This window comes from Meles meles, chromosome 6 (genome assembly GCF_922984935.1).
Source record: "Meles meles chromosome 6, mMelMel3.1 paternal haplotype, whole genome shotgun sequence".
Lineage (NCBI taxonomy): Eukaryota > Metazoa > Chordata > Mammalia > Carnivora > Mustelidae > Meles > Meles meles.
Window position 1 is genome coordinate 74,437,727 of NC_060071.1, and position 20,223 is coordinate 74,457,949.

Genomic DNA, 20,223 nt, shown 5'->3' on the forward strand with positions numbered 1-20,223 from the left:
TATGTATTTCATGTCTAGTTTTTTATATTCCTTTCAACATAATACATGTTAAGTTCACTCATGTTTTTACATGTCCAGAATTTTATTACTGTGAGTGTTCTATTTAAGACTGTACCACAATTCATTTGTGTATTCTCTTAGTAATGGGCATTTGCATCATTTCTAGTTTGGGGATATTATGAATAAAGCTGCATTAAAGATTTTTGTTTATCTTATTTTATTAACAAACACTAATATCCCTTGGACATAAAAAATTCCTGTGTTATTATGGTATGAGTGTGTTTAGTTCTGGTAGATACTGCCAGATTATTCTCCAAAGTGGTTGAATCCATTTGCATTCCACTAGCAACTTATGAGAGTTTTAGTTGTTTCATGTCTTTTTTGTCAGCACTTGGCAGTTTCATCATTTTTTAGTTTAGCCGTGCCAGGGGTGTGTGTGTGTGTGTATGTTTAGTAAAGGTGGGGAGCATCTGGCTGGTGCAGTTGGGGGAGTATGGGACTCGATCTTGGGATTATGAGTTTGAACACCGTGTTGAGTGTAGAGATTACTTAAATAAATAAATAAATACAACTTTTAAAATAGGGGCGCCTGGGTGGCTCAGTGGGTTAAAGCCTCTGCCTTCGGCTCAGGTCATGAGCCCAGGGGCCTGGGATTGAGCCCCGCATCGGGCTCTCTGCTCCACGCAGAGCCTGCTTCCTCCTCCCTCTCTCTGCCTGCCTCTCTGTCTACTTGGGATCTCTGTCTGTCAAGTAAATAAATAAAATCTTTAAAAAAAAATAAAATAAAAGGCAAATTTTGAAGAACTTAGGCCTAGCAATTTAACATAAAGAACTTAAGAATATGGAGTGAGCCATATTAATCAAGGGTTAAGTTTTCTATTTTTGGTGTAAAAAAGAAATAAACATTCATTGATTTTTTTCTTTTAAGTTTTTTTTTAAATAAAATTTTATTTGAGAACAAGTGAACGCAAGTGGGGGGAGGGGCAGAGTGAGAGGGGGAAGCAGACTCCCTACTGACATAGGGCTCTATAGTGGGACTCCAGGATCATGACCTGCGCCCAAGGCAGACGCTCAACTGATTGAGCCACCCAGATGCCCCTTGACTTTTTAATTTCTTAAATAGCTTCCTAATTTAGGAAGATCTGACCCAGGAAGAACCATCCTAAAACAAAGTTACTGTCACATAAAGTTAAGAGGTTAGTGTAACTCCAGGTTAACTTTTTTTTTTTTTAAGATTTTATTTATTTGAGAGCATGAGCAAGAGAGCATAAGCAGGGAGAGCAGCCCAGGGAGAGGGAGAAGCAGCCTCCCCCTCAGCAGGCAGCCTGATGTGGGGCTTAATCCCAGGAATCTGACTGAGCCACCCAGGTACCCCAACTCCAGGTTAACTTATATGACTTTTGTAAGTTCACTGTTAGCATTAAAATTAATTATATTGGCCATTTTTTATTACTTAGCTTGTGCCACAGTCTGTTCTCTATTGAGGATACAGGAGTGAACAAAACAAAGGCTTTGCTTGAATATAATTTAGATTTTAGTGACAGAATACAGACAGTGAATCAGTAAATATGTAATATCAAGTAATAATAAGAGTAAGAAGAGGTTGCCTCGTGCAGCACAGGGAGGGGGGCTGTGGTGTTCATCTTTTATATATAATAAACAGAGAAGACTTCTCTAATCAGTTGACACTTAAGCAGAGATCCTCCGGAAGTGAAGGAGCAGGTTATTTAGCTGTGTTAGGGAAGAGTGTGCTAGGCAGAAGGAACATTAAGTGCAAAGGCCCTGAGGCAGTATTTGCCCAGTTTGTTGGGGGAAGAGCAAGAACATCAAGTGCTGTGAATAAGGAATAGAATGGTTGAAAATGAGTTGGGGCTTGCAGGGAGATCATGTAGGGCCTTCTAGACCATTTGGCTTTTATTCTCATTTTTTATTTTATTTTATGCCATTAGAAGATGGTGAGCAATAGAATTAACACGATTTGACTAATTATCACACAAAATCTATACACAAATGTTCACTGACACTTTATTTGTAATAGTCAAGAACTGGAATCATACCTGATGGCTTTCAATATCTAAATGGTTAAACTGTAGTACATATATACCATGGAATAAAATAAAAGTTAATGAACTGGGATGCCTGGGTGACTCAGTCGGTTAAGCATCTGCCTTGGGCTCAGGTCATGATCCTGGGGTCCTGGGATTGAGTCCCACATCGGGCTCCTTGCTCAGCACAGAGTCTGCTTCATCCTCTACCTGCTGCTCCCCTGCTTGCGCACACGCTCTCTCTCTCTGGCAAATAAATAAATAAAATCTTAAAAAAAAAAAAAAAAAAGAATGGGGTGCCTGGGTGGCTCAGTGAGTTAAGCCTCCGCTTTTGGCTCAGGTCATGATCCCAGGGTCCTGGGATCAATTCCCACATTGGGCTCTCTCTCAGCAGAGAGGCTGCTTCCCCCTCTCTCTCTGCCTGCCTCTTTGCTTACTTGTGATCTCTGTCTGTCAAATAAATGAATAAAATCTTAAAAAAAAAAAAAGTCTCTAAAAAGACAAAGAATGAACTATTGATAGAGCTACTTGGATGAGTCTCTAGAGATTTATGTTTAATGATGTCAGTTCCTAAAGTTGCATATTGTATGATTCTATGTATGTAACACTTTTGAAACCAAATTTTAGAAATAGAGGCAGATAAGTAGTTGACCAGGGCTTAGAGAAGGAGGCAGGTGTGGTTATAAAATGACCACACGAAGACTTCTTGTGTGGAAACTACTCAGTATCTTGACTGTGGTGGTGGATATACAAACCTACTAGGTGATAATATGGTATGGACTCCCCCACAGACACACACGAATACCAGTAAAACTGGGGACATCAAAATAAGATTAGCAGACTATATAAATGTCAGTATGTAGGTGTACTACACTTTTGCAAAATGTCACCACTGGGAAACTGAACAGAGTGTACAGGGGATCCCTTTGTTTTATTTCTTACATGTGACTCTATAATGATCTCCATAAAAACTTAAGTTAAAAAGAACAAGATAGTTCTGGCACCTTTGCAGAAGATACACTATAGACTGTATGGGTGTTAGAGTGGGAGTATGGTCCCCAGGCTATTGCAGTAGGCATGTAAGAAGTGATGATGACTTGGGCGATAAAGGAAGCAGTGGAGGTAGTATAACATGATGTTTTTAAGTTAGAGACAACAGGATTTGCTTGATGGATCAGATGTAGAGTGTGAGAGTAGTCAAAGTGAGCAGCAAGATTTTTGGCTCAACCAACTAAAAGAATGGAGTTGCCATTTATTAAAAGGTGAAAAATACAATAAGAGCAGGTATAGGGAAGAAATTTAGAAGTATTTCTAAGTCTGGCATTTAGGAGAGAGGTCCAGATTGAAGATATAAATCCAAGAACTGTCAATATGTGAATCACCTGGGAAGTGAATATAGAAAGAAGCTGTCTGGAGAACTAAGTCCTGGGGATACTCCAACACTTAAAGATAGGAAAGATGAGGAGGAACCAGTAGAGGAGAATGAGATGGGACAGCCAAAGAAGTAAAGGGCGGCCAAGAGAAAATAATGTCTCCAGGGCCAACTGAGGATGGAAGGAATGATCTGTTGTCAAACCCTGATAGGCTCCTTAAGATGAGGGTTAAGAACTGACACTTGGATTTGGCATTGTGCAGATTATTGCTAACCAGATCAGTTGGGGTGGAGTGAGTGCTAAGGACAAGAGCTAGACTGGAGAAGGTTTGAGAAAATAGGAGGGAGAGGGCTAGGGATACTGGTTTTTCTTTCAAGGAGTTGTTTGTTTGTTTTTAAAGATTTTATTTATTTATTTGAGAGAGGGAGAGAGAGAAAGCATGAATGAGGGGAGGGGCAGAGGGAGTAGCAGACTCCCTGCTGAGCAGGGAACCCAACTCTTTGGAGCTGGATCCCAGGACACTGGGATCACATTCTGAGCTGAAGGCAGACACTTAACCTACTGAGCCCCCAGGCACCCTTAGGAGTTTTCTATAGAGAGAAACCAAGAAGTAAAGTAGTATCTGGAGGGGAATATGAAGTCAAAGGGAAGTTTGTTTTTCATTGGGGGGATATATTACAGTTTGTATGCTCATGGGCATGATCTAGTAAAGAAGGGTCACAATTACTGGAGCAATCATGTATAAAGGGGAAGAGGTGGGATGTGAGATTGGCTTTAGATGAGAGAGTGGACATTTCATCTATATTTCATCTGTAGAAGCAAAAAAACAGGGGTGCCTGCGTGGCTCAGTCAATTAGGCATCTGCCTTCAGCTCAGGTCATTGTCCCAGGATCCTGGGATAGACCCTGCACTGGGCTCTTTGCTCAGGGAGGAGCCTGCTTCTCCCTCTGCCTGCTGCTCTCCCTTCTTGTATGCTCCCTCTCTCTTTCTCTCTCTGACAAATAAATATATAAAATCTTAAAAAAAAAAAAAGTCAAAAAGGAAGGTAGAGTATACGGGCATAGATGTAGGTAGGCTGATATGTGTAGCAGTGGGAGCTTAGGTGTCTGTCTTTTTAATGATCGTTTCTACAGTCTCAGTGAAATATTAGGATTAGGTCTTTGTGTGAGAGTGAGTGATAAGAGATATTAAAGGTTTGAGGGGGAAAAGGAGGCAAAATAGTCATATAAGAGAGTGGGAGAGTGACTGGACAAGGGACATGCCATAGGATTCCTAGGCAGTATTCTTTATAAATTTTAAATATGGCCATTCAGTATGTGTGTTTTTCTCACACTTGATGTGCCACCCTGTGCTTGGGAGAAGTAGGAAGAGAGTTTTAACCAGGGGTGGGATGCTGTTAGAGGAGTTCAGAGACAGAGAGGATCAAAATTGTTGAGAGTAGTGGAGTGGTACAATTATTGATAATGACAAGGATTAGGTTACAACCATGGGACTGTAGGACTGAGGTAGGGTGGAGGGCTGTACCATCAGAAGAGAAATCAGAGACTAGGTGTTAGAAGGGTAGCTGTGCAGATCTTAAAATCACTGATTGCTGGGTGCCAAATTCATGACCATCTCTTGTTTAGCAATTTGACTTGAAGTATGGAAAATATTGAAATGACTATTTGGGGGTTTGGAGGCTTTTTAAAAAGATTTTATTTGAGAGAGAGAGAGAGAGAATACAAGTAGAGGGAGAAGCAAACTCCCTGCTGAACAGTGAGCCTGATACAGGGCTTGATCCCACGACCCATGCCACCTATGTGATCCTAATGCAAAATATTGAAAAGAAAATAAATTAGAGTAATTGTGTAACATTTTTAAAAAATAATGACAAATTACTTGTTTGTTTCACTTTTTAGATTTAGCTCTTTGCAAAAGATGATACCAGAAATGGTATTAACAAAGACATGTGCCTTAGTTTAGCATAAAAATGTATTAAAGGCCATAGCCAGCCATTGTTTTATTTAGTAATTTACAGTTGGTTTGTTTGTTTAGTTCATTGGTTGGTTATTATTCAAAAATTTGTCCAAAACTTGTTTGTTCAAAAATTTGTTCAACAGTAGTCATAGTGAACAGTTCACAGCGTGGATCTCAAAGCCATTATGAAAATATTAACCAAGAAATTTTTTTTAACCAGACTGAGAAATAGAGGTGTTGCAGGGCCATATTAAACTCTCGGAAAGAATAGGTATAGAACAATAAAATAATACTAACTACTAACTGAAGTTAACATAGGAGTCATCCCTTAGTGCATCTCTTGTCCTTACCCCTTACAACCAATCTGTGCACAAGTCCTTTTAGTTTGCTTCCAAAATATGTCACACATTTATTCACTTCTCTCCATCTCCACAGCTACAACCCTACAACTATTGTTTCTCCCCTAGATAGCAGAGTCCTAGACTGGGAGAGTGACTAGGGACTTTTTGGTCCTGGCTTAAAAGTCACCTTTCAGAACAGCTTTCTGAACCACTTACAGTAACCTTCCTGATCCTCATCTCCCCCATAGCAAGTTGTCCTGGGGTTTTTCCTTACAGTGTTTGTTGTTTTCTGATATTATCTTGTTCCTTTGTCATTTTTTGTCTGTATGCCACCTTCAAAATAGAGCAAGGAACTTGTCTGTGTTGTATACTTTGCATGTCTATTGTCTGGAACAAGTCAATTCCTGATACAAAGGATGCTCAAAAATATTTGTTGAGTGAACAGCACATATACTAGAAAACAAATATTCATCTGGGATCTTGAGAGAAAACTTTCTGATGTAGGTCACTTTGGTTCAGTACCCAGGGGTCCTAGGAGAAGCCAGTGAGGAACAGACATACAGTCTTGAGCCTAGTACATCTGAACAGTGAGGCTTGGTGCCTCCTGAGGACAAAACTCATTTCTTTACCCAAAAGAAAATGAAATTTTCATCAGGGTTTATATTTAATTAGAGCTCTGATGACTGACAATTAGATGTGTTTGTTTTAACTGGGGAAGATTAGATAGTGGAGAACTCTGAATATCAAGCCAAAATGGGCTGACACTGAGGAAGAGAAAGGTGAGTAATGCAGAGGCTTCACAGGATTGACAGAAGTATCAAAAATGAATTGTCAGTGCTTTTTGAATTATGGTAAAGAGAGTAGAGTTAGGGAGCTGGAGGGACACTAGATATCTGGGGGAGGAAGAGGGAACTACTAAAAAGGGCAAAGGGAGGTGATACATGATCCAATTCAGCCAAATCTGGTTTAATTACCTGGCATCAGGTGCTGTCCCTGGTGATGGCAACCCAGAGGAATGAGGCATAGGAGGGAATGTCTGCTCTTCGGGGGCTTACAGTGTCTAGCAAGGAAGACAGATGAATGACGACTTCTAATGCAGTGTTATTGTAGGTTTGATAGGAGATGGATATCTTTAGGAGTTGCTGGTCAGCCAGTCCATGCTTCGGATTTCACATGGTGGTCCTCAGCTTTACTTTTATAGAGACCTGATCTCAATCCACCAGTAAGTGCCTAATCTCCTAAAAAGTGGCCGGTACTAACCACACTCATAAGAGATTGGTACATAAGCCAAAATACCAGTTTAGTAATTTACAGTGAGGAAAGCTATGTAAATAGCCCAAGTTTTAATAAGAAGATTACTTGGTGAGCATACAGAAGAATACAGGGAAGTAATTGAATGATGTAAATGTCAAATGGTATCAGGCTTTGGTTGCCTGATGCTGCTTCTCCATACCAGCACTGTAATTGGAATGAGAGCAAGCCAGTCACATCTGCTGGTCAGGACATCATGCCTCCCTTGTGCTTACTAAACGTGGCCAGATCTTGCTTGATGACCCGCATTTTCTTTACACCTGCATTCTTACTGGCTTCTTTGGTTATGTTTCCACCATTCAGTAGTAAATTATTCTATCTGCTTCTTCGGGAAATCATCTCTTACCATTATATGTTGATAAATATCAGTTAAACCCTTAAGTCTTGAAGATACTTAGATACAATCTGTGGTTAAAATGGAGGTATATGCAAGGATAATGGCAACATAGATAAGGAACCATTAGGACCAACAATTAGCTAACAGCTAACCTGTTAGCAAGGATGAGCAGTGTGAATCATCATGCTCTGAATCTTCTAGGAATGTGAATTGATACAACCAGTTTGAAAATAGTTTAACATTACCTAGTGAAGTTGAGTATTACTATATGCTTTCCCCAGCAATTCCCATTCCTAGGTTTCAATAGTTTGGAGAAACTCTTGCACATGTATACCAGGAAATAGGTAACAAGATTGTTTATAGCAGAAAAACAGGGGAAAGAGCAAGTTCAATCAAGTGTTCATTTATACAATGAAATACTATACAAAAACGAAAATGTAAGAAGTACAGCACTAAGCATGGACTCAAAAAAAGTTGAGCAAGTCACTAAAAGATATGTGCTATAGGAGTCCATTTGTGTAAAGTGCAAAAAAAAAAGAACAAACCTAAACCTGTTAAGGATGTGTACATGTAATGTAAAGCTGTAAGGGAAAGCAAGAGAACAGTTAATTCCAAATGCAATACACTAGCTGCTTCGTTGGGGGAAGAAGATGCAGCTGGAAAGGGGAACATGTGAGTTCTTCTAATGTTCTCTTTCTGAAGCTGGACACTGTGTTTGTGGGTATTTATTTTATTATTTTATTATTTTTATTTTTTATATTTTATTATTCTTTCAGCCATACTATAAACATGCTTTGTGTGACAGAGTTTACTCTGAGATAAAGAGCAATGTGTTGGAGTAAACTCTTCAGTCATTCCAAGGACTTTTGTGTTCCAAACTTAATAGAACCTGGGTGACACAACATTGCCTTCACCTCTAACATTATCTTGTCCATTATAGTGCCGTAGTAGTAGGATGACTGTTGAATTTATGGCCTATACTGAACACTTTTGAAAGTAAAGGGACCAGATACACAAAATAATTAGTTTTTTTTTTTAATATTTATTGACTAAGAGATTGGCTTTATTATATACTGTAAACCTCAAAAATAAATTCTGTTGAACCACAGTAAAAACTTTTTTAAAATGATTGTCTAAGCATTAAAAAACAGTATATGCTAAATAATTACTCTTGGTATGTGCTCGTATGCTTTTATCAATTTCATACCCTTATCTGTCTCAAATACCATGTCATTGGTATTTTTATGAAGGGGCTGTTTTTTCCAAATGTTCCTAATTTTTCTTTTTACCCCCCAAATTGCCTGCCAGTTTCTTTAAAACTACATTTGATGGTTAATATATTTGAAAGTACTTAAACCTTCTATTAAATCTTCTCTGCAGAGTGTTTTGTTTTTTTTTTTAAGATTTTATTTGTTTGACAGAGAGAGAGAGAGAGAACCTACGCAGTGGGAGTGGGAGAGGGAGAAGTAGGCTTCCTACAGAGCACAGAGTCCGACGCGGGGCTCCATCCCAGGACCGTGGGAACATGATCGAAGGCAGATCCTTAATGGCTGAGCCACTCAGATGCCCAGAGTGTATTATTTTTAATTGAGAAAAGTATACCCTGAAGATACCTCATAAGCTTAGTATCTTAAGTTGGAAGTATCAAGTGGACATTTACCAAACTTAGTAATAACAATGATAATAATTTGATTAAACAAACAAACAAACCCGAAATAATCCAGGGTAATTGCTAAACCAGATGAGATGCCAAGTAGAACAGGTGGAAGCCAGATCTGACTCGGGCAGTTACACAAAATGCCTGCAGTTTAACATCTGCATCAGTACAGTTCTGTTAATTTGCTTGTTATTGGACCCAGGTGGCTGCTAGTCTGGTCGGGAGCTGACAGACCCCTGCGGTGAACCTTCCTTTCTTCTTAGGGGATGAAAACATGTAAAAGTATCCATAAACTGTTACTGGTTTGAGGAGGAAAATATATTTGTTTAAATATTAAGTTAGGAAAACTTGGGAGAAAGGAGTAGTAAAAGAAATATATCCAGACTTTGAAGTACTGGGTATTTTGCAGCCAAGAAAAATTGAGCCAAATCACAGGATTATTTCTTGTTCACATAGGAACATTTTATGAAACAAATGATCCACATTTACAACTAGAACTTACAGAAATACTTTATTTTTACTTCGCACATTTTCTGGGATTTATTCAGGCTATCTTTCATAGGAACAGTTCTGCTGTACCTGGAAAAAGGCTGCTTGTTGAGCTTTACCTCATTTAGGAAAGATTCACACGGTGAAATGACAAAGGTCCTTTCCTATAATGAGACCCTCGTGACCACCCTTGCCGGTCAGTGGGTGACATATCCCAGCACGGTTTGGAGTTTTTTATAGAAACATTTTCAAAAAGCTGCATTTTTTCCTTTAAAAACACCTTTCCAAAAAAACATTTTAGAACAAAACCCATGTTTTTGTTTCTGTTTCGTTTTTTTTTTGTTGTTTTTTTTTCTAGTGGCAACTGCCACTTCTTACTGGGGGAGTGTGTTAATATCCCCCCTTATTAATATTGAGTCAGAAGATAGTGTTCTATACAATTTACAGTAAAACAAATGTGTCTTAAACATAATGTGCTTAAGCAAAGTACTCTGGTGGCAGTAATTTGAAAGTCACTGATGGGAAAATTTTTATTTTGGCATACATGAGTTCTTTCTTCCTAAAACTTAGTTATGAGAAATTCTAAATTCTACCAAATGGATGTTTTATAGATTTGAATTTTATATTCCCTCCTCCTCCTATTTTTCCCAGTTGATTTTGTTTTTCAGCAACAAAAAATAAAAGGTAAGGATATTGAATGATCCATAGACAAGGGTAATGTGTAATAGATGGCCAAAGAATATACAACAGCTGGAAATTACATTTCACTCAACCTAAAAATAGATCGAAGTAGGTGGAGATGACTTAATATTTGAAATGTGTATGTTTTTTCTCTCTATAGCTTTAAGGAAAAGTGGAAATTACTCCTGACTATACTGCATAGCAAAAATTTAGCAATTTCCTATACTGCAAATCATGGCACTACCATTCCGGAAGGACTTAGAAAAGTACAAGGATCTAGATGAAGATGAGCTCCTTGGGAATCTATCAGAAACAGAACTGAAACAACTGGAGACTGTTCTGGATGACCTTGACCCTGAGGTAGGTGGTAATGAGATAACTTCAGACCCTTTGAAACTAAATAACTTCCTTTGAGCAGCTATCTTTCTCATGACTTTTCTCTGGCACTCTCCGCCCCAATCATTCTTTCTTTATCCAGATGAACTTTTCCCCTCTTCTCAGTTCCCCCACTTCTGCCCCCTCAGCTCCACTGACATGCCTGTTCTGAACTACTTTCACCAACACCCTTATTCTCAAGTTTATGAAGTCGGTCCTGTAAGAAATTTTTTCTCTGGTGCCTAGGTGGTTCTGTTGGTTAAGAGTCTGCCTTCTCCTCAGGTCATGACCCCTGGGTTCTCGGATCAAGCCCCACATCAGCTCCCTGCTCAGTGGGGAATCTTCTCTCTCCCCCTGCTCTTGTGCTCTTGCTTGCTCTCTCTCTTTCTTCCTCTCAAATAGTGTCTTTTAAAAAAAATTTTTTTTTTTCTCTCTGGGCAGGGAGGAACATTTTTGGTGTAATGAAGCAGATGATTAGCTCTTTGATGTCTGCCAACCTCTGTGCCTCTTCAGAGCTTCTATACTATGATGGCCCTGTGTAGAGTGTCTGTCAAAGGTTCTTTGTGACCTTAAATCTAACTGTACCTTTCTGAAACATGCTGACCAAATTGAGTAAGTTTCTAGCCCTTAGTAGACTAGATCTAAGTACACAGCAATATTGCAATCTATGTGGAGCAGATCTGAATATATGTATAAATGTTTTAATTTGCGGAGTGGGTGTTATTCGTCTTATAAGTTAACACGGGGCTAAGGTAGAGCCCCTTGACTTCTGAACTGTTATTCCCTGGTAGGTATGTGGGGAGGTGGGTAGTCATTGAAGGCAGAGCCCAAAGGTTATGGCTGCTTAACTTGAAGGTAAGGGTTATTTGCTAGGCTTCTTTTTACTACATGTTTCTTTATGTTGAGACATTGATTTTTAGTGCCTCATAAGAACGAGATAGAGGTTGTTTTATAAAATTGTTCTTGTTATTACAACACGTTTCCTACTGGCATGTGTTTGAATTTTTATTGAAAATTAACTCTTTTTCTCAGCATTACTTGAGCACTTCAATAATGTGTCTATGCCACAGATCAAAACCCTTAATTGTTATCACAAGGAAAAGTTTGTGGTACTCCTGAGTCTGGGGGATAACTCAGGATAAACAGTACCGTTCTGATCATGTCACAGCAATATCTTCTACAGGCAGTTCACCCTGTTAGACCTGTTTGAATCAAGTGATTGTACAACTGGCAGGAGCCTTAAGTGCTCACCTAGCCCAGTGTTTCTTAACCTTGACACTATTGACATTTGGGGGCTTGAATTATTCTTTGTTATGGTGGTTATCCTGTGTGTTTAAGTTATCCTGTGTCCTGATCTCTACTCACTACATGCCAATAGCACAGCCCCCTGTTTAAAAATGGGCCTGGGACTTTGTTTTAATTAGCTGGGGTAAGATTACAGACATGGAGAAATAGTTTAATTCTTAGTTTCCAAGAGCAGGAAGCACACAGGGACGCCCGGGAAAGCACCTGGGTTGGTCAGGAAGCAGAAGCAGCAAGTGGCCCAGAACCTTTCTTATGGTTTCCGAGGGAAGGAATGGGTGGGACATGGTTGGCAAGTTTGAGCAAGTTTAGTATTGGATAATTTGAGTAATTTCAGTGGGCTTTGGGCCAGAGGAGTACTCTCCAGTTGTCTAGTTAACTGGTTCTGGATGATTCAGGGTGTGTCTGCAGGGGATATTGGCTTGGTGTGAGAGAGAGAAAGGACATGGTTGGGGTTTGAGCTCTGGATTGGTTAGTTTTCTTATGGAAAGCACACTCTTGGGTAGGGGCAGGGAGAGTTGTTTGCTATCCCTAGCAATTAGCTGGCCCAAGGAGGGGTAGTCTTTCTAACATTAGCAAGGCCCCCAGAGGCAAAGAATCATGAAATCCAAAAAATAAAAAACATGATTAATACTTCCTCTCCGTAGTTCTGACAAACAAAAATGTTTCTGGACATTGGCAATTGTCCCCTGTGGGAGCACCTTGGTTGAGAAACACTGGGTTAGCACTTGCCCTCTGTTTTACAGATGGAAAACAAAAGTTGGGTGACTTGCCTCAATTACTGCAGTTAGGGAAAGAACTGAGACCAGATCCCTCATTGTCTCATTGCTCCTGGCAAAGTCTAGTGGTCCTTCTGTTCAGCTGCAGTGAGGCCCCTGTTAATGCATGCTCTATGCTATACGTGTGAAAAAGCGCATGGTTTATGTTTTCTTGTTTGCAAAACTGTGGCCTGTTTCTTATATGGGGAGGCTTGAGTTCTAACTTTTAGATGTATTTTTCCAGCTCCCCAACCCCAGTTGCAACTCCCCCAACCTCAGATACTATTAGTTGAAACTAGAAGAACAATGATGTTTATTGACAACATGCCACGTGTTGGTTAAAATGTGGGCGAAGAGCGCCAGTGAAAGATGAGGTAAGAAAAGAGAACAAGGGTAGTAGCAGCTACTCAGGCAGAGAAACCCCTCTGGAACTTACAAAGTCTCAGAAGATAAGGAAGAGAAGAGTGGACAGAGGTTGTATATGGTTCCTTATTGTGTTTTGGAGGGCCACTTTATTTTCCTTATGCTGCATTCAGTATATTTACTTGCCAACTTACTGCATTTTCTCAAAAACACCCATCTCTAAAGACAGCCAGCTAGCCAGCCTAAGCAAAAGCTATTTTTTTTCTTTTTTTTCATTTCCAAGCCTTTGAATATATAATTACAACAAAATTCTATGAGGGAGAAACCTGTACTTTTTTTTTTTCCCATTTTATTTATTTTTTTCAGCGTAACAGTATTCATTCTTTTTGCACAACACCCAGTGCTCCATGCAAAACGTGCCCTCCCCATTACCCACCACCTGTTCCCCCAACCTCCCACCCCTGACCCTTCAAAACCCTCAGGTTGTTTTTCAGAGTCCATAGTCTCTTATGGTTCGCCTCCCCTTCCAAATTTTTTTTTTTTTAATAAACATATAATGTATTTTTATCCCCAGGGGTACAGGTCTGTGAATTGCCAGGTTTACACACTTCACAGCACTCACGATAGCACTTACCCTCCCCAATGTCCATAGCCCCCTCCCCCTCTCCCAATCCCACCTCCCCCCAGCAACCCCCAGTTTGTTTTGTGAGATTAAGAGTCATTTATGGTTTGTCTCCCTCCCAATCCCATCTTGTTTCATTTATTCTTCTCCTATCCCCCTACCCCCCCATGTTGCTTCTCCATGTCCTCATATCAGGGAGATCATATGATAGTTGTCTTTCTCCGATTGACTTATTTCACTAAGCATGATACCCTCTAGTTCCATCCACGTCGTCGCAAATGGCATGATTTCATTTCTTTTGATGGCTGCATAGTAGTCCATTGTGTATATATACCACATCTTCTTTATCCATTCATCTGTTGATGGACATCTAGGGGCACGTGTACCCTAATGTTTATAGCAGCAATGTCTATAATAGCCAAACTATGGAAAGAAACCTGTACTTTTTAATGGCAGTCATTTTAACGAGATCTTTACCTGTTTCTTGAGTAATTATGATCTATTAACTTGATTAAAGTATACTTCCAATAAAGCATGGTTGCTGGGTTTTTAGCCTACAAAGCCAGTTACCTGTCGTTTATTTTGTGTTCAGAGACTGTATTTAAGGAGCCATGATTCCAGCTGACATATCACTTAAAACTTCCATGTTTTGCATGGGCTTGAGCATACCTGGGAATAGTGCAACTCCCTCACTACCACAGTGAAAGAGCAGTATGCATTATTGACTGGGATGGAGAGTAACTTTGATTAGTTTGCCTTAATGAACATTTTTCCTTAAAAGTATTCTCAGGGGCCCCGGGGTGGCTCAGTCAGTTGAGCATCTGCCTTTGTCTCAGGTCATGATCTTAGGGTCCTGGGATGGAGCCCCACATCAGACTCCTTGCTCAGTGGGTAGTCTGCTTCGCTATCTCCCCCTTCCCCTGTTTGTGCTCTCTCTTTCCTTCTAAAAAATAAAATAAAATAAAATAAAGTATTCTCAAATCTTTATTCAGTAAATATTTGGGGAGCAACTAATAGATTCTGGTACTATGCTAGGCTTAGGAATATGAGTAAGCAAAACAAATGTTGTCTTTGCCCTCATAATGCAGGCTGGGAGGAATGGGAGGGGGTAGGCATTAATCGAATAATCATGCCATATTAATATAAGAGCATATAATGGTAGGTCAGGAAAAGCTTCCTTTGGGGAAATGGAGCTGCAGTCCTAAAAATGAGTAGGTGGCTCAATTAAGTGTCTGCCTTTGACTCATGTCATGATCCCCTGGTTTTGGGATCAAGCCCCAAATCAGGCACCCTGCTCAGTGGGGAGTGTGCTTGTCTCTCTCACTCAGACTCTCCCTCCTGCTGATGTTCTTGCTCTCTCTCAAATGAATAAATGAAAAAATCTTTTTCAAAAATGAGTAGCAAAAAATGGTGGACAGAGCATTCTAGAGAAGGCTTCTGGTAGAAGGAAGTGTGTCACAAGCACAGGGGAGGAACAAGGACTAGAATGGCTAGAATGGGGAGGATATGTGAGGTGAGGCTAGAGAAACATCACGGAGTGTGAGAGTGAAGTATGAAGAGTATCAGACAACTGATCTGTGGAGACCATTTGAGAAGCTAAGGTAATATTCCAGGCCAGCTTGATCATAGCTTGGATCAAAATAATGGTGTTGGAGATAGAGGAAGGTAAACAGATGAACAAGCTTTTTAGCAGGTAAAAATGGGTAGAACTTGATGGTTCGTTGGGAGTGGATTCTTCAAGTGTAGCTCTCTCTTTCGTAGTTGGTAGGTAGAAATCTTGTTTCTTTATGTTCCCACATACAATTTTGTGACAAAAACATTTTTAGTGTAGGGTTAAGAACAGACCTTCTTTGTGTTTCATATTTATAGGTGAGCTTTCTGTGTAATGCCTACTGTTAGAGGAGAACACAAAGGTGGATTTTATGAAAATTACTATGGATCTCAGCAAATGGCCATAATTGAAGTGCTATATTTTCTAGTTATAAAATGTACATTCCCTATTATTATCTGTGTAAGATCTTCCTTTATAATGAAAATTATAACATCCATGAGATTCAGCGTTATTGCTAACTTTGGGATGTGTTACAGAAGAAGGTGGCCCTTTTGTGTGACTTCTCAGGCTGCCTTCCATTTCCAAAGCAAAGGAATATCTAAAAATAGTGAGACAAAGCCATATTACCACTTTGCCTTCCACTGAGCAAAAGGATGGAGCTCATGTTGTCTAATCACTGCTTGTTATTCCTGGACTTAGTAAAAATTCAGAAAATTTTCTTGTAAGACACATCTTTAGTCTATCACCTCCCCCCCTTTCCCACTCTGAGTCTCTCCATGCACTCAAAAAGACTGTACCCACAGGGAAACCCGGGGATGTAGCTCTTGCTATGACTACCAAGGCATGAGTAGCAATGACGGTGGTTGCTGCAAATACATCCTAGTACTGATGTGTACATACTTGCGTGAAGAAGTTGAACCTTTCACGTTGTGTTTAGACACAAACAAGTGAACATTAATGTCCTGTTGCCTTACTATACAGCATACATGGTTTTATATGAAAAGTCTTTACTGTGAAATAGTAATCATTATGAAGGAATACGATGTATATATCATTTAAAATTCTTCTGTAATAGAATTATTTTCCATATATGCATATATGCTGAGCAGTTATTAGTCATTAAGAAAACATTTTTTGGGGGCGCCTGGGTGGCTCAGTGGGTTAAAGCCTCTGCCTTTGGCTCAGGTCATGATCCCAGGATCTTGGGATCGAGCCCCGCATCAGCCTCTCTGCTCCGCAGGGAGCCTGCTTCCTCCTCTCTCTCTGCCTGCCTCTCTGCCTAGTTATGATTTCTCTCTGTCAAATAAATAAAATATAAAAAAAAAAGAAAACATTTTTTTTATTACCATCTAGGACATTTAAAAAGTAAAGGGTGTTTCCTTCTAGTAGAGTACTTCTGAAGAAAATGTGTATGTGCTTATTTTAATAACATGATTGAATTCTACCTAATGAAGAAAAACTTTGTGGGACACTTTTACATTGCTACCCTAAAATTCTCTAACGAGGTGTTTAATGTCTGTATCACATTCCGGTCTGTAATTCTTTCTTAAATGGGTAATCTGTGGAAACATATAGTATTGGCATTCTTGGTGGTCATAATGGCTGATTCGTTCTCTTTGGCAGAATGCCCTTCTGCCTGCAGGGTTCCGGCAGAAGAACCAGACGTCAAAGTCCGCCACAGGGCCATTTGATAGAGAACACCTCCTTTCATACCTGGAGAAGGAAGCATTGGAGCATAAGGACAGGGAAGACTATGTGCCCTATACTGGAGAAAAAAAAGGTAAACACAGAACTTTGAAGTCATTTTTTGGTAGCACTTGATTTTTCTTTTTATAGGTAGGGTAAGTCTGGAGAAATAATATTTGTAGAGATGCATCATTAGTAGCTTTAAAGATACGACACTGTTGACTTAAAAACTTGTTAGATAATTTGGCACTCCATTTGCATTTTTCATCAACTTGGCCAATAAGTTCCTTTTTAATGATTTGTAAGTGAAGTTTTATAATGTAGTGATTTTATATAGCACTCTAGTTCTCTACTGTAACAAATTTAAAAGTGTGCTGAGGTAAAATTTTAAATTCAGTAGTGTATTTCAGAATGCAAATGATGACAAAACACTTCTCTGTTCCAACTCCTCTCTCTAAGGAGACGTGCCATCAAATAATTCAGGCCATATTTTCAAAGACCTTTTTTAAAGGATATCCTGTAGCCTTCTTTAGTAATTCATAGCTATAATTGTCAACGCTTCATAACCGTTTCTTTCAGGAAAGTTTTCTAGTTCAGGTCCCTCCCACTGCAGAGTTGGACCTTAGGCAAACCGACTGGAGACCGACTACAGATATATATCTTAAGGTTCTCTATATAACACAACGTGAAGTAGGTTAAGTTTCTCCACTTTCAGTACAGGTTGGCCTAAGAATCCACAGTGTATTTGCACTCTCTTGTTGAGGGTGTGGAACATTAGGGAATGATGGCAGCAGTTGCAAGATCTGAAGATAAGCTCTTCCAGGGACTGTTTTTACATCTGAATCCTTAGTAGTCCAGACCAGAAGAACGGTAAGAGCATAGTGCTTTCTCTTGGTTAGGCTTTAGCGTTTAACTTAGGAAGGAAGCCCTTTTCAAGAATTAGTCTGTTACATGGCTACCTTTTAGTGGTGAGGGAGGCTGGAAAATTCATTTTATCATTCTAGTCTCTGTAATAGCAGAAGGCTAGCAAATGACTTTTTGAGTAGGTAATTCACGAGGTCTGCATTAAGCCTTTTAAAAAATTATCTGTCATCCCCAGTTCCTCTGCTCTTTCACTAGACCGCACTTCCCCCTTATCTGTAATTCAGCACACTACTGTAGCTATTTGTATTAGAGTTCCCCAGAGAAATAGAAGCAGAACCAGAAGCCTGTGTTGAGGAGAGGGTGAGATTTATTGTAAGGAATTGGCTGGTGTGATTATGGAGACTTATTAAATCTGAAATCTGTAGGATAGGCCAGGAGGCTGGAGACCTAGGGGAAGTTGCAGTTCAACTCCAAAGGTAGTCTGCCAGCACAGTTCCTTCTTCTCAGAGGAGATGAGTCTTTGTTCTGTTAAGGTCTTCAGCTGACTGGATGAGGCCCACCACATATGACTTTACTCAAAGTCTACTGATTAAAATGTCAGTCTCATCTAAAATACACCTTCCCAGAAACACCCAGAATAATATTTGACCAATTATCTGGGCACCATGCCCAACCACATTGGCTCATAAAGTTAACCATGTTACTACTGTTCAAGATGGGAATGTTTTGTCCCTCAGATGTTTAGGGCCAGAAAAAAGGATTAAGAAACAATTAATGCATAGTTTGAAGTTTGGAGAATCACAGAGATAAGTAAAAGCATCAGTTCTTTGTGTTTTTTTACAGAAACAACTATTGGTTATGTTTTCATCTGAACAGCCATGCCTACAATAACACAGTATTTATAGCTTCAGTCCTAGTTATATAGGAAAACATGATTTTATGAGAATAAATATTGATTACCTTTAACTATTATGTGTGTTTCAAGTAAACTCAAAGGGTATAGTTATGGAGATAGAAGCAGAGGAAAAGACGTGAGAAAAGGAGATGTCAGGGAAAAATGTGGAATTTGAGGACAAGAAGAGAAAATAAGAGATGTGAAAGAGCTGAGTTTGTCCTGAGCTGACCCAGGAAGGTTCTCAGTATGCTCTTGTTTCATAATCTCCAGTTGCCTAGGGAAAGATCTTAGAGGATTAGAGGACGTAGGAAAGAAGGTAGAGAAGAATTGTGGAAAACAAAAAAATATCAGAGGGGAGAAATGATAGAGGTGAGGAATATGAGTGACAAGTCAAAAAACACTATCTTCAACTGGAGTGTAATAACTTTTGTTTCCTTTTTTAACTTTTTAAAATTTTATCTTACTAGGTTTTGGATGGGTATGAAATCAACAGAAATAGTTGGGTTAAAAAGCAGGTAATTTTGCATTCATAATCCGTGGGGTTTTGGGGGGGGGGTTGTTTTTTTAAGATTTTTGAGAGAGAGAGAGTGAGTGCATGTGTCCTCATGCAGGCATGTACTCATACATGTGGGGGGAGAGGGAGACTCTCAAGCAGATTACCTGCTGGCTCAGAATCTGAAGCAGAGCTCAGTCTCATGACCCTGATATTATGCCCTGAGCCAAACTTAAGAGACACCTAAACAACTGAGCCACCCAGGTGCCCCTTAGTGTTTTCTTTTTATTTTTTATTTTTTTTTTTTTTTTTATTTTTTTTTTTTTTTTAAAGATTTATTTATTTGACAGAGAGAAATCACAAGAGAGGCAGGCAGAGAGAGAGGAAGGGAAGCAGGCTCTCCGCGGAGCAGAGAGCCCGATGTGGGACTCGATCCCAGGACCCTGAGATCATGACCTGAGCTGAAGGCAGCGGCTTAACCCACTGAGCCACCCAGGCGCCCCAGTGTTTTCTTTTTATAATACATTGAGTATTTGGGGGGCATCTGGGTGGCTTATTCTTTTAGGGTCTGACTTCAGCTCGTGTCATGACCTCAGGGTTCTGGGATCAAGTCTTGTGTTGGACTTTGTGTGCAGCAAGGAGTCTGTTTGTCCCTCTTTCCCTACCCCCACCCACGCTTGCTCACTCGTTCTCTGTCTCAAATAAATACATAAAATCTTTTTAAAAAAATACATTCAGTGTTTTTAGTGTTTCTTCTAGCTATGTATGTTTGTTAAATACTGTTTATGGGCAGCTATGATCAGTGGCTAAGACTGGCATTTTTAAAAATAATGAACTTTATTTTGGGTTTTTTTTTGTTTTTTTTTTTTAAGATTTTATTTATTTATTTCACAGATCGTAAGTAGGCAGAGAGGCAGGCAGAGAGAGAGAGGAGGAAGCAGGCTCCCTGCTGACAAAGAGCCTGATGTGGGGCTCGATCCCAGGATCCTGGGACCATGACCTGAGCCGAAGGCAGCAGCTTAACCCACTGAGCCACCCAGGCGCCCCATGAACTTTATTTTGAAGCATAACACTCTTAAACAGCAAATGCACAAATCAGAAGGATATAGCTCAGTAGATTATA

The 20,223-nt window shown here is 39.7% G+C and overlaps 1 protein-coding gene across 2 annotated transcripts in view; it reads left to right on the forward strand.

Annotated features, from left to right (window-relative positions):
- TMOD3 (tropomodulin 3) overlaps positions 1-20,223 on the forward strand; it is an 80,457-nt gene that overhangs the window by 23,377 nt on the left and 36,857 nt on the right. Inside the window, exons 2-3 of one of the 2 annotated variants that reach the window (XM_046009140.1) lie at positions 10,351-10,550; positions 16,786-16,942. In XM_046009140.1, the coding sequence (XP_045865096.1) occupies positions 10,425-10,550; positions 16,786-16,942 (283 nt within the window). In that variant the 5' untranslated portion in view covers positions 10,351-10,424. Of the gene's footprint in view, positions 1-10,350; positions 10,551-16,785; positions 16,943-20,223 lie in introns of those variants that run through there. The other variant, XM_046009141.1, reaches the window with a different exon arrangement.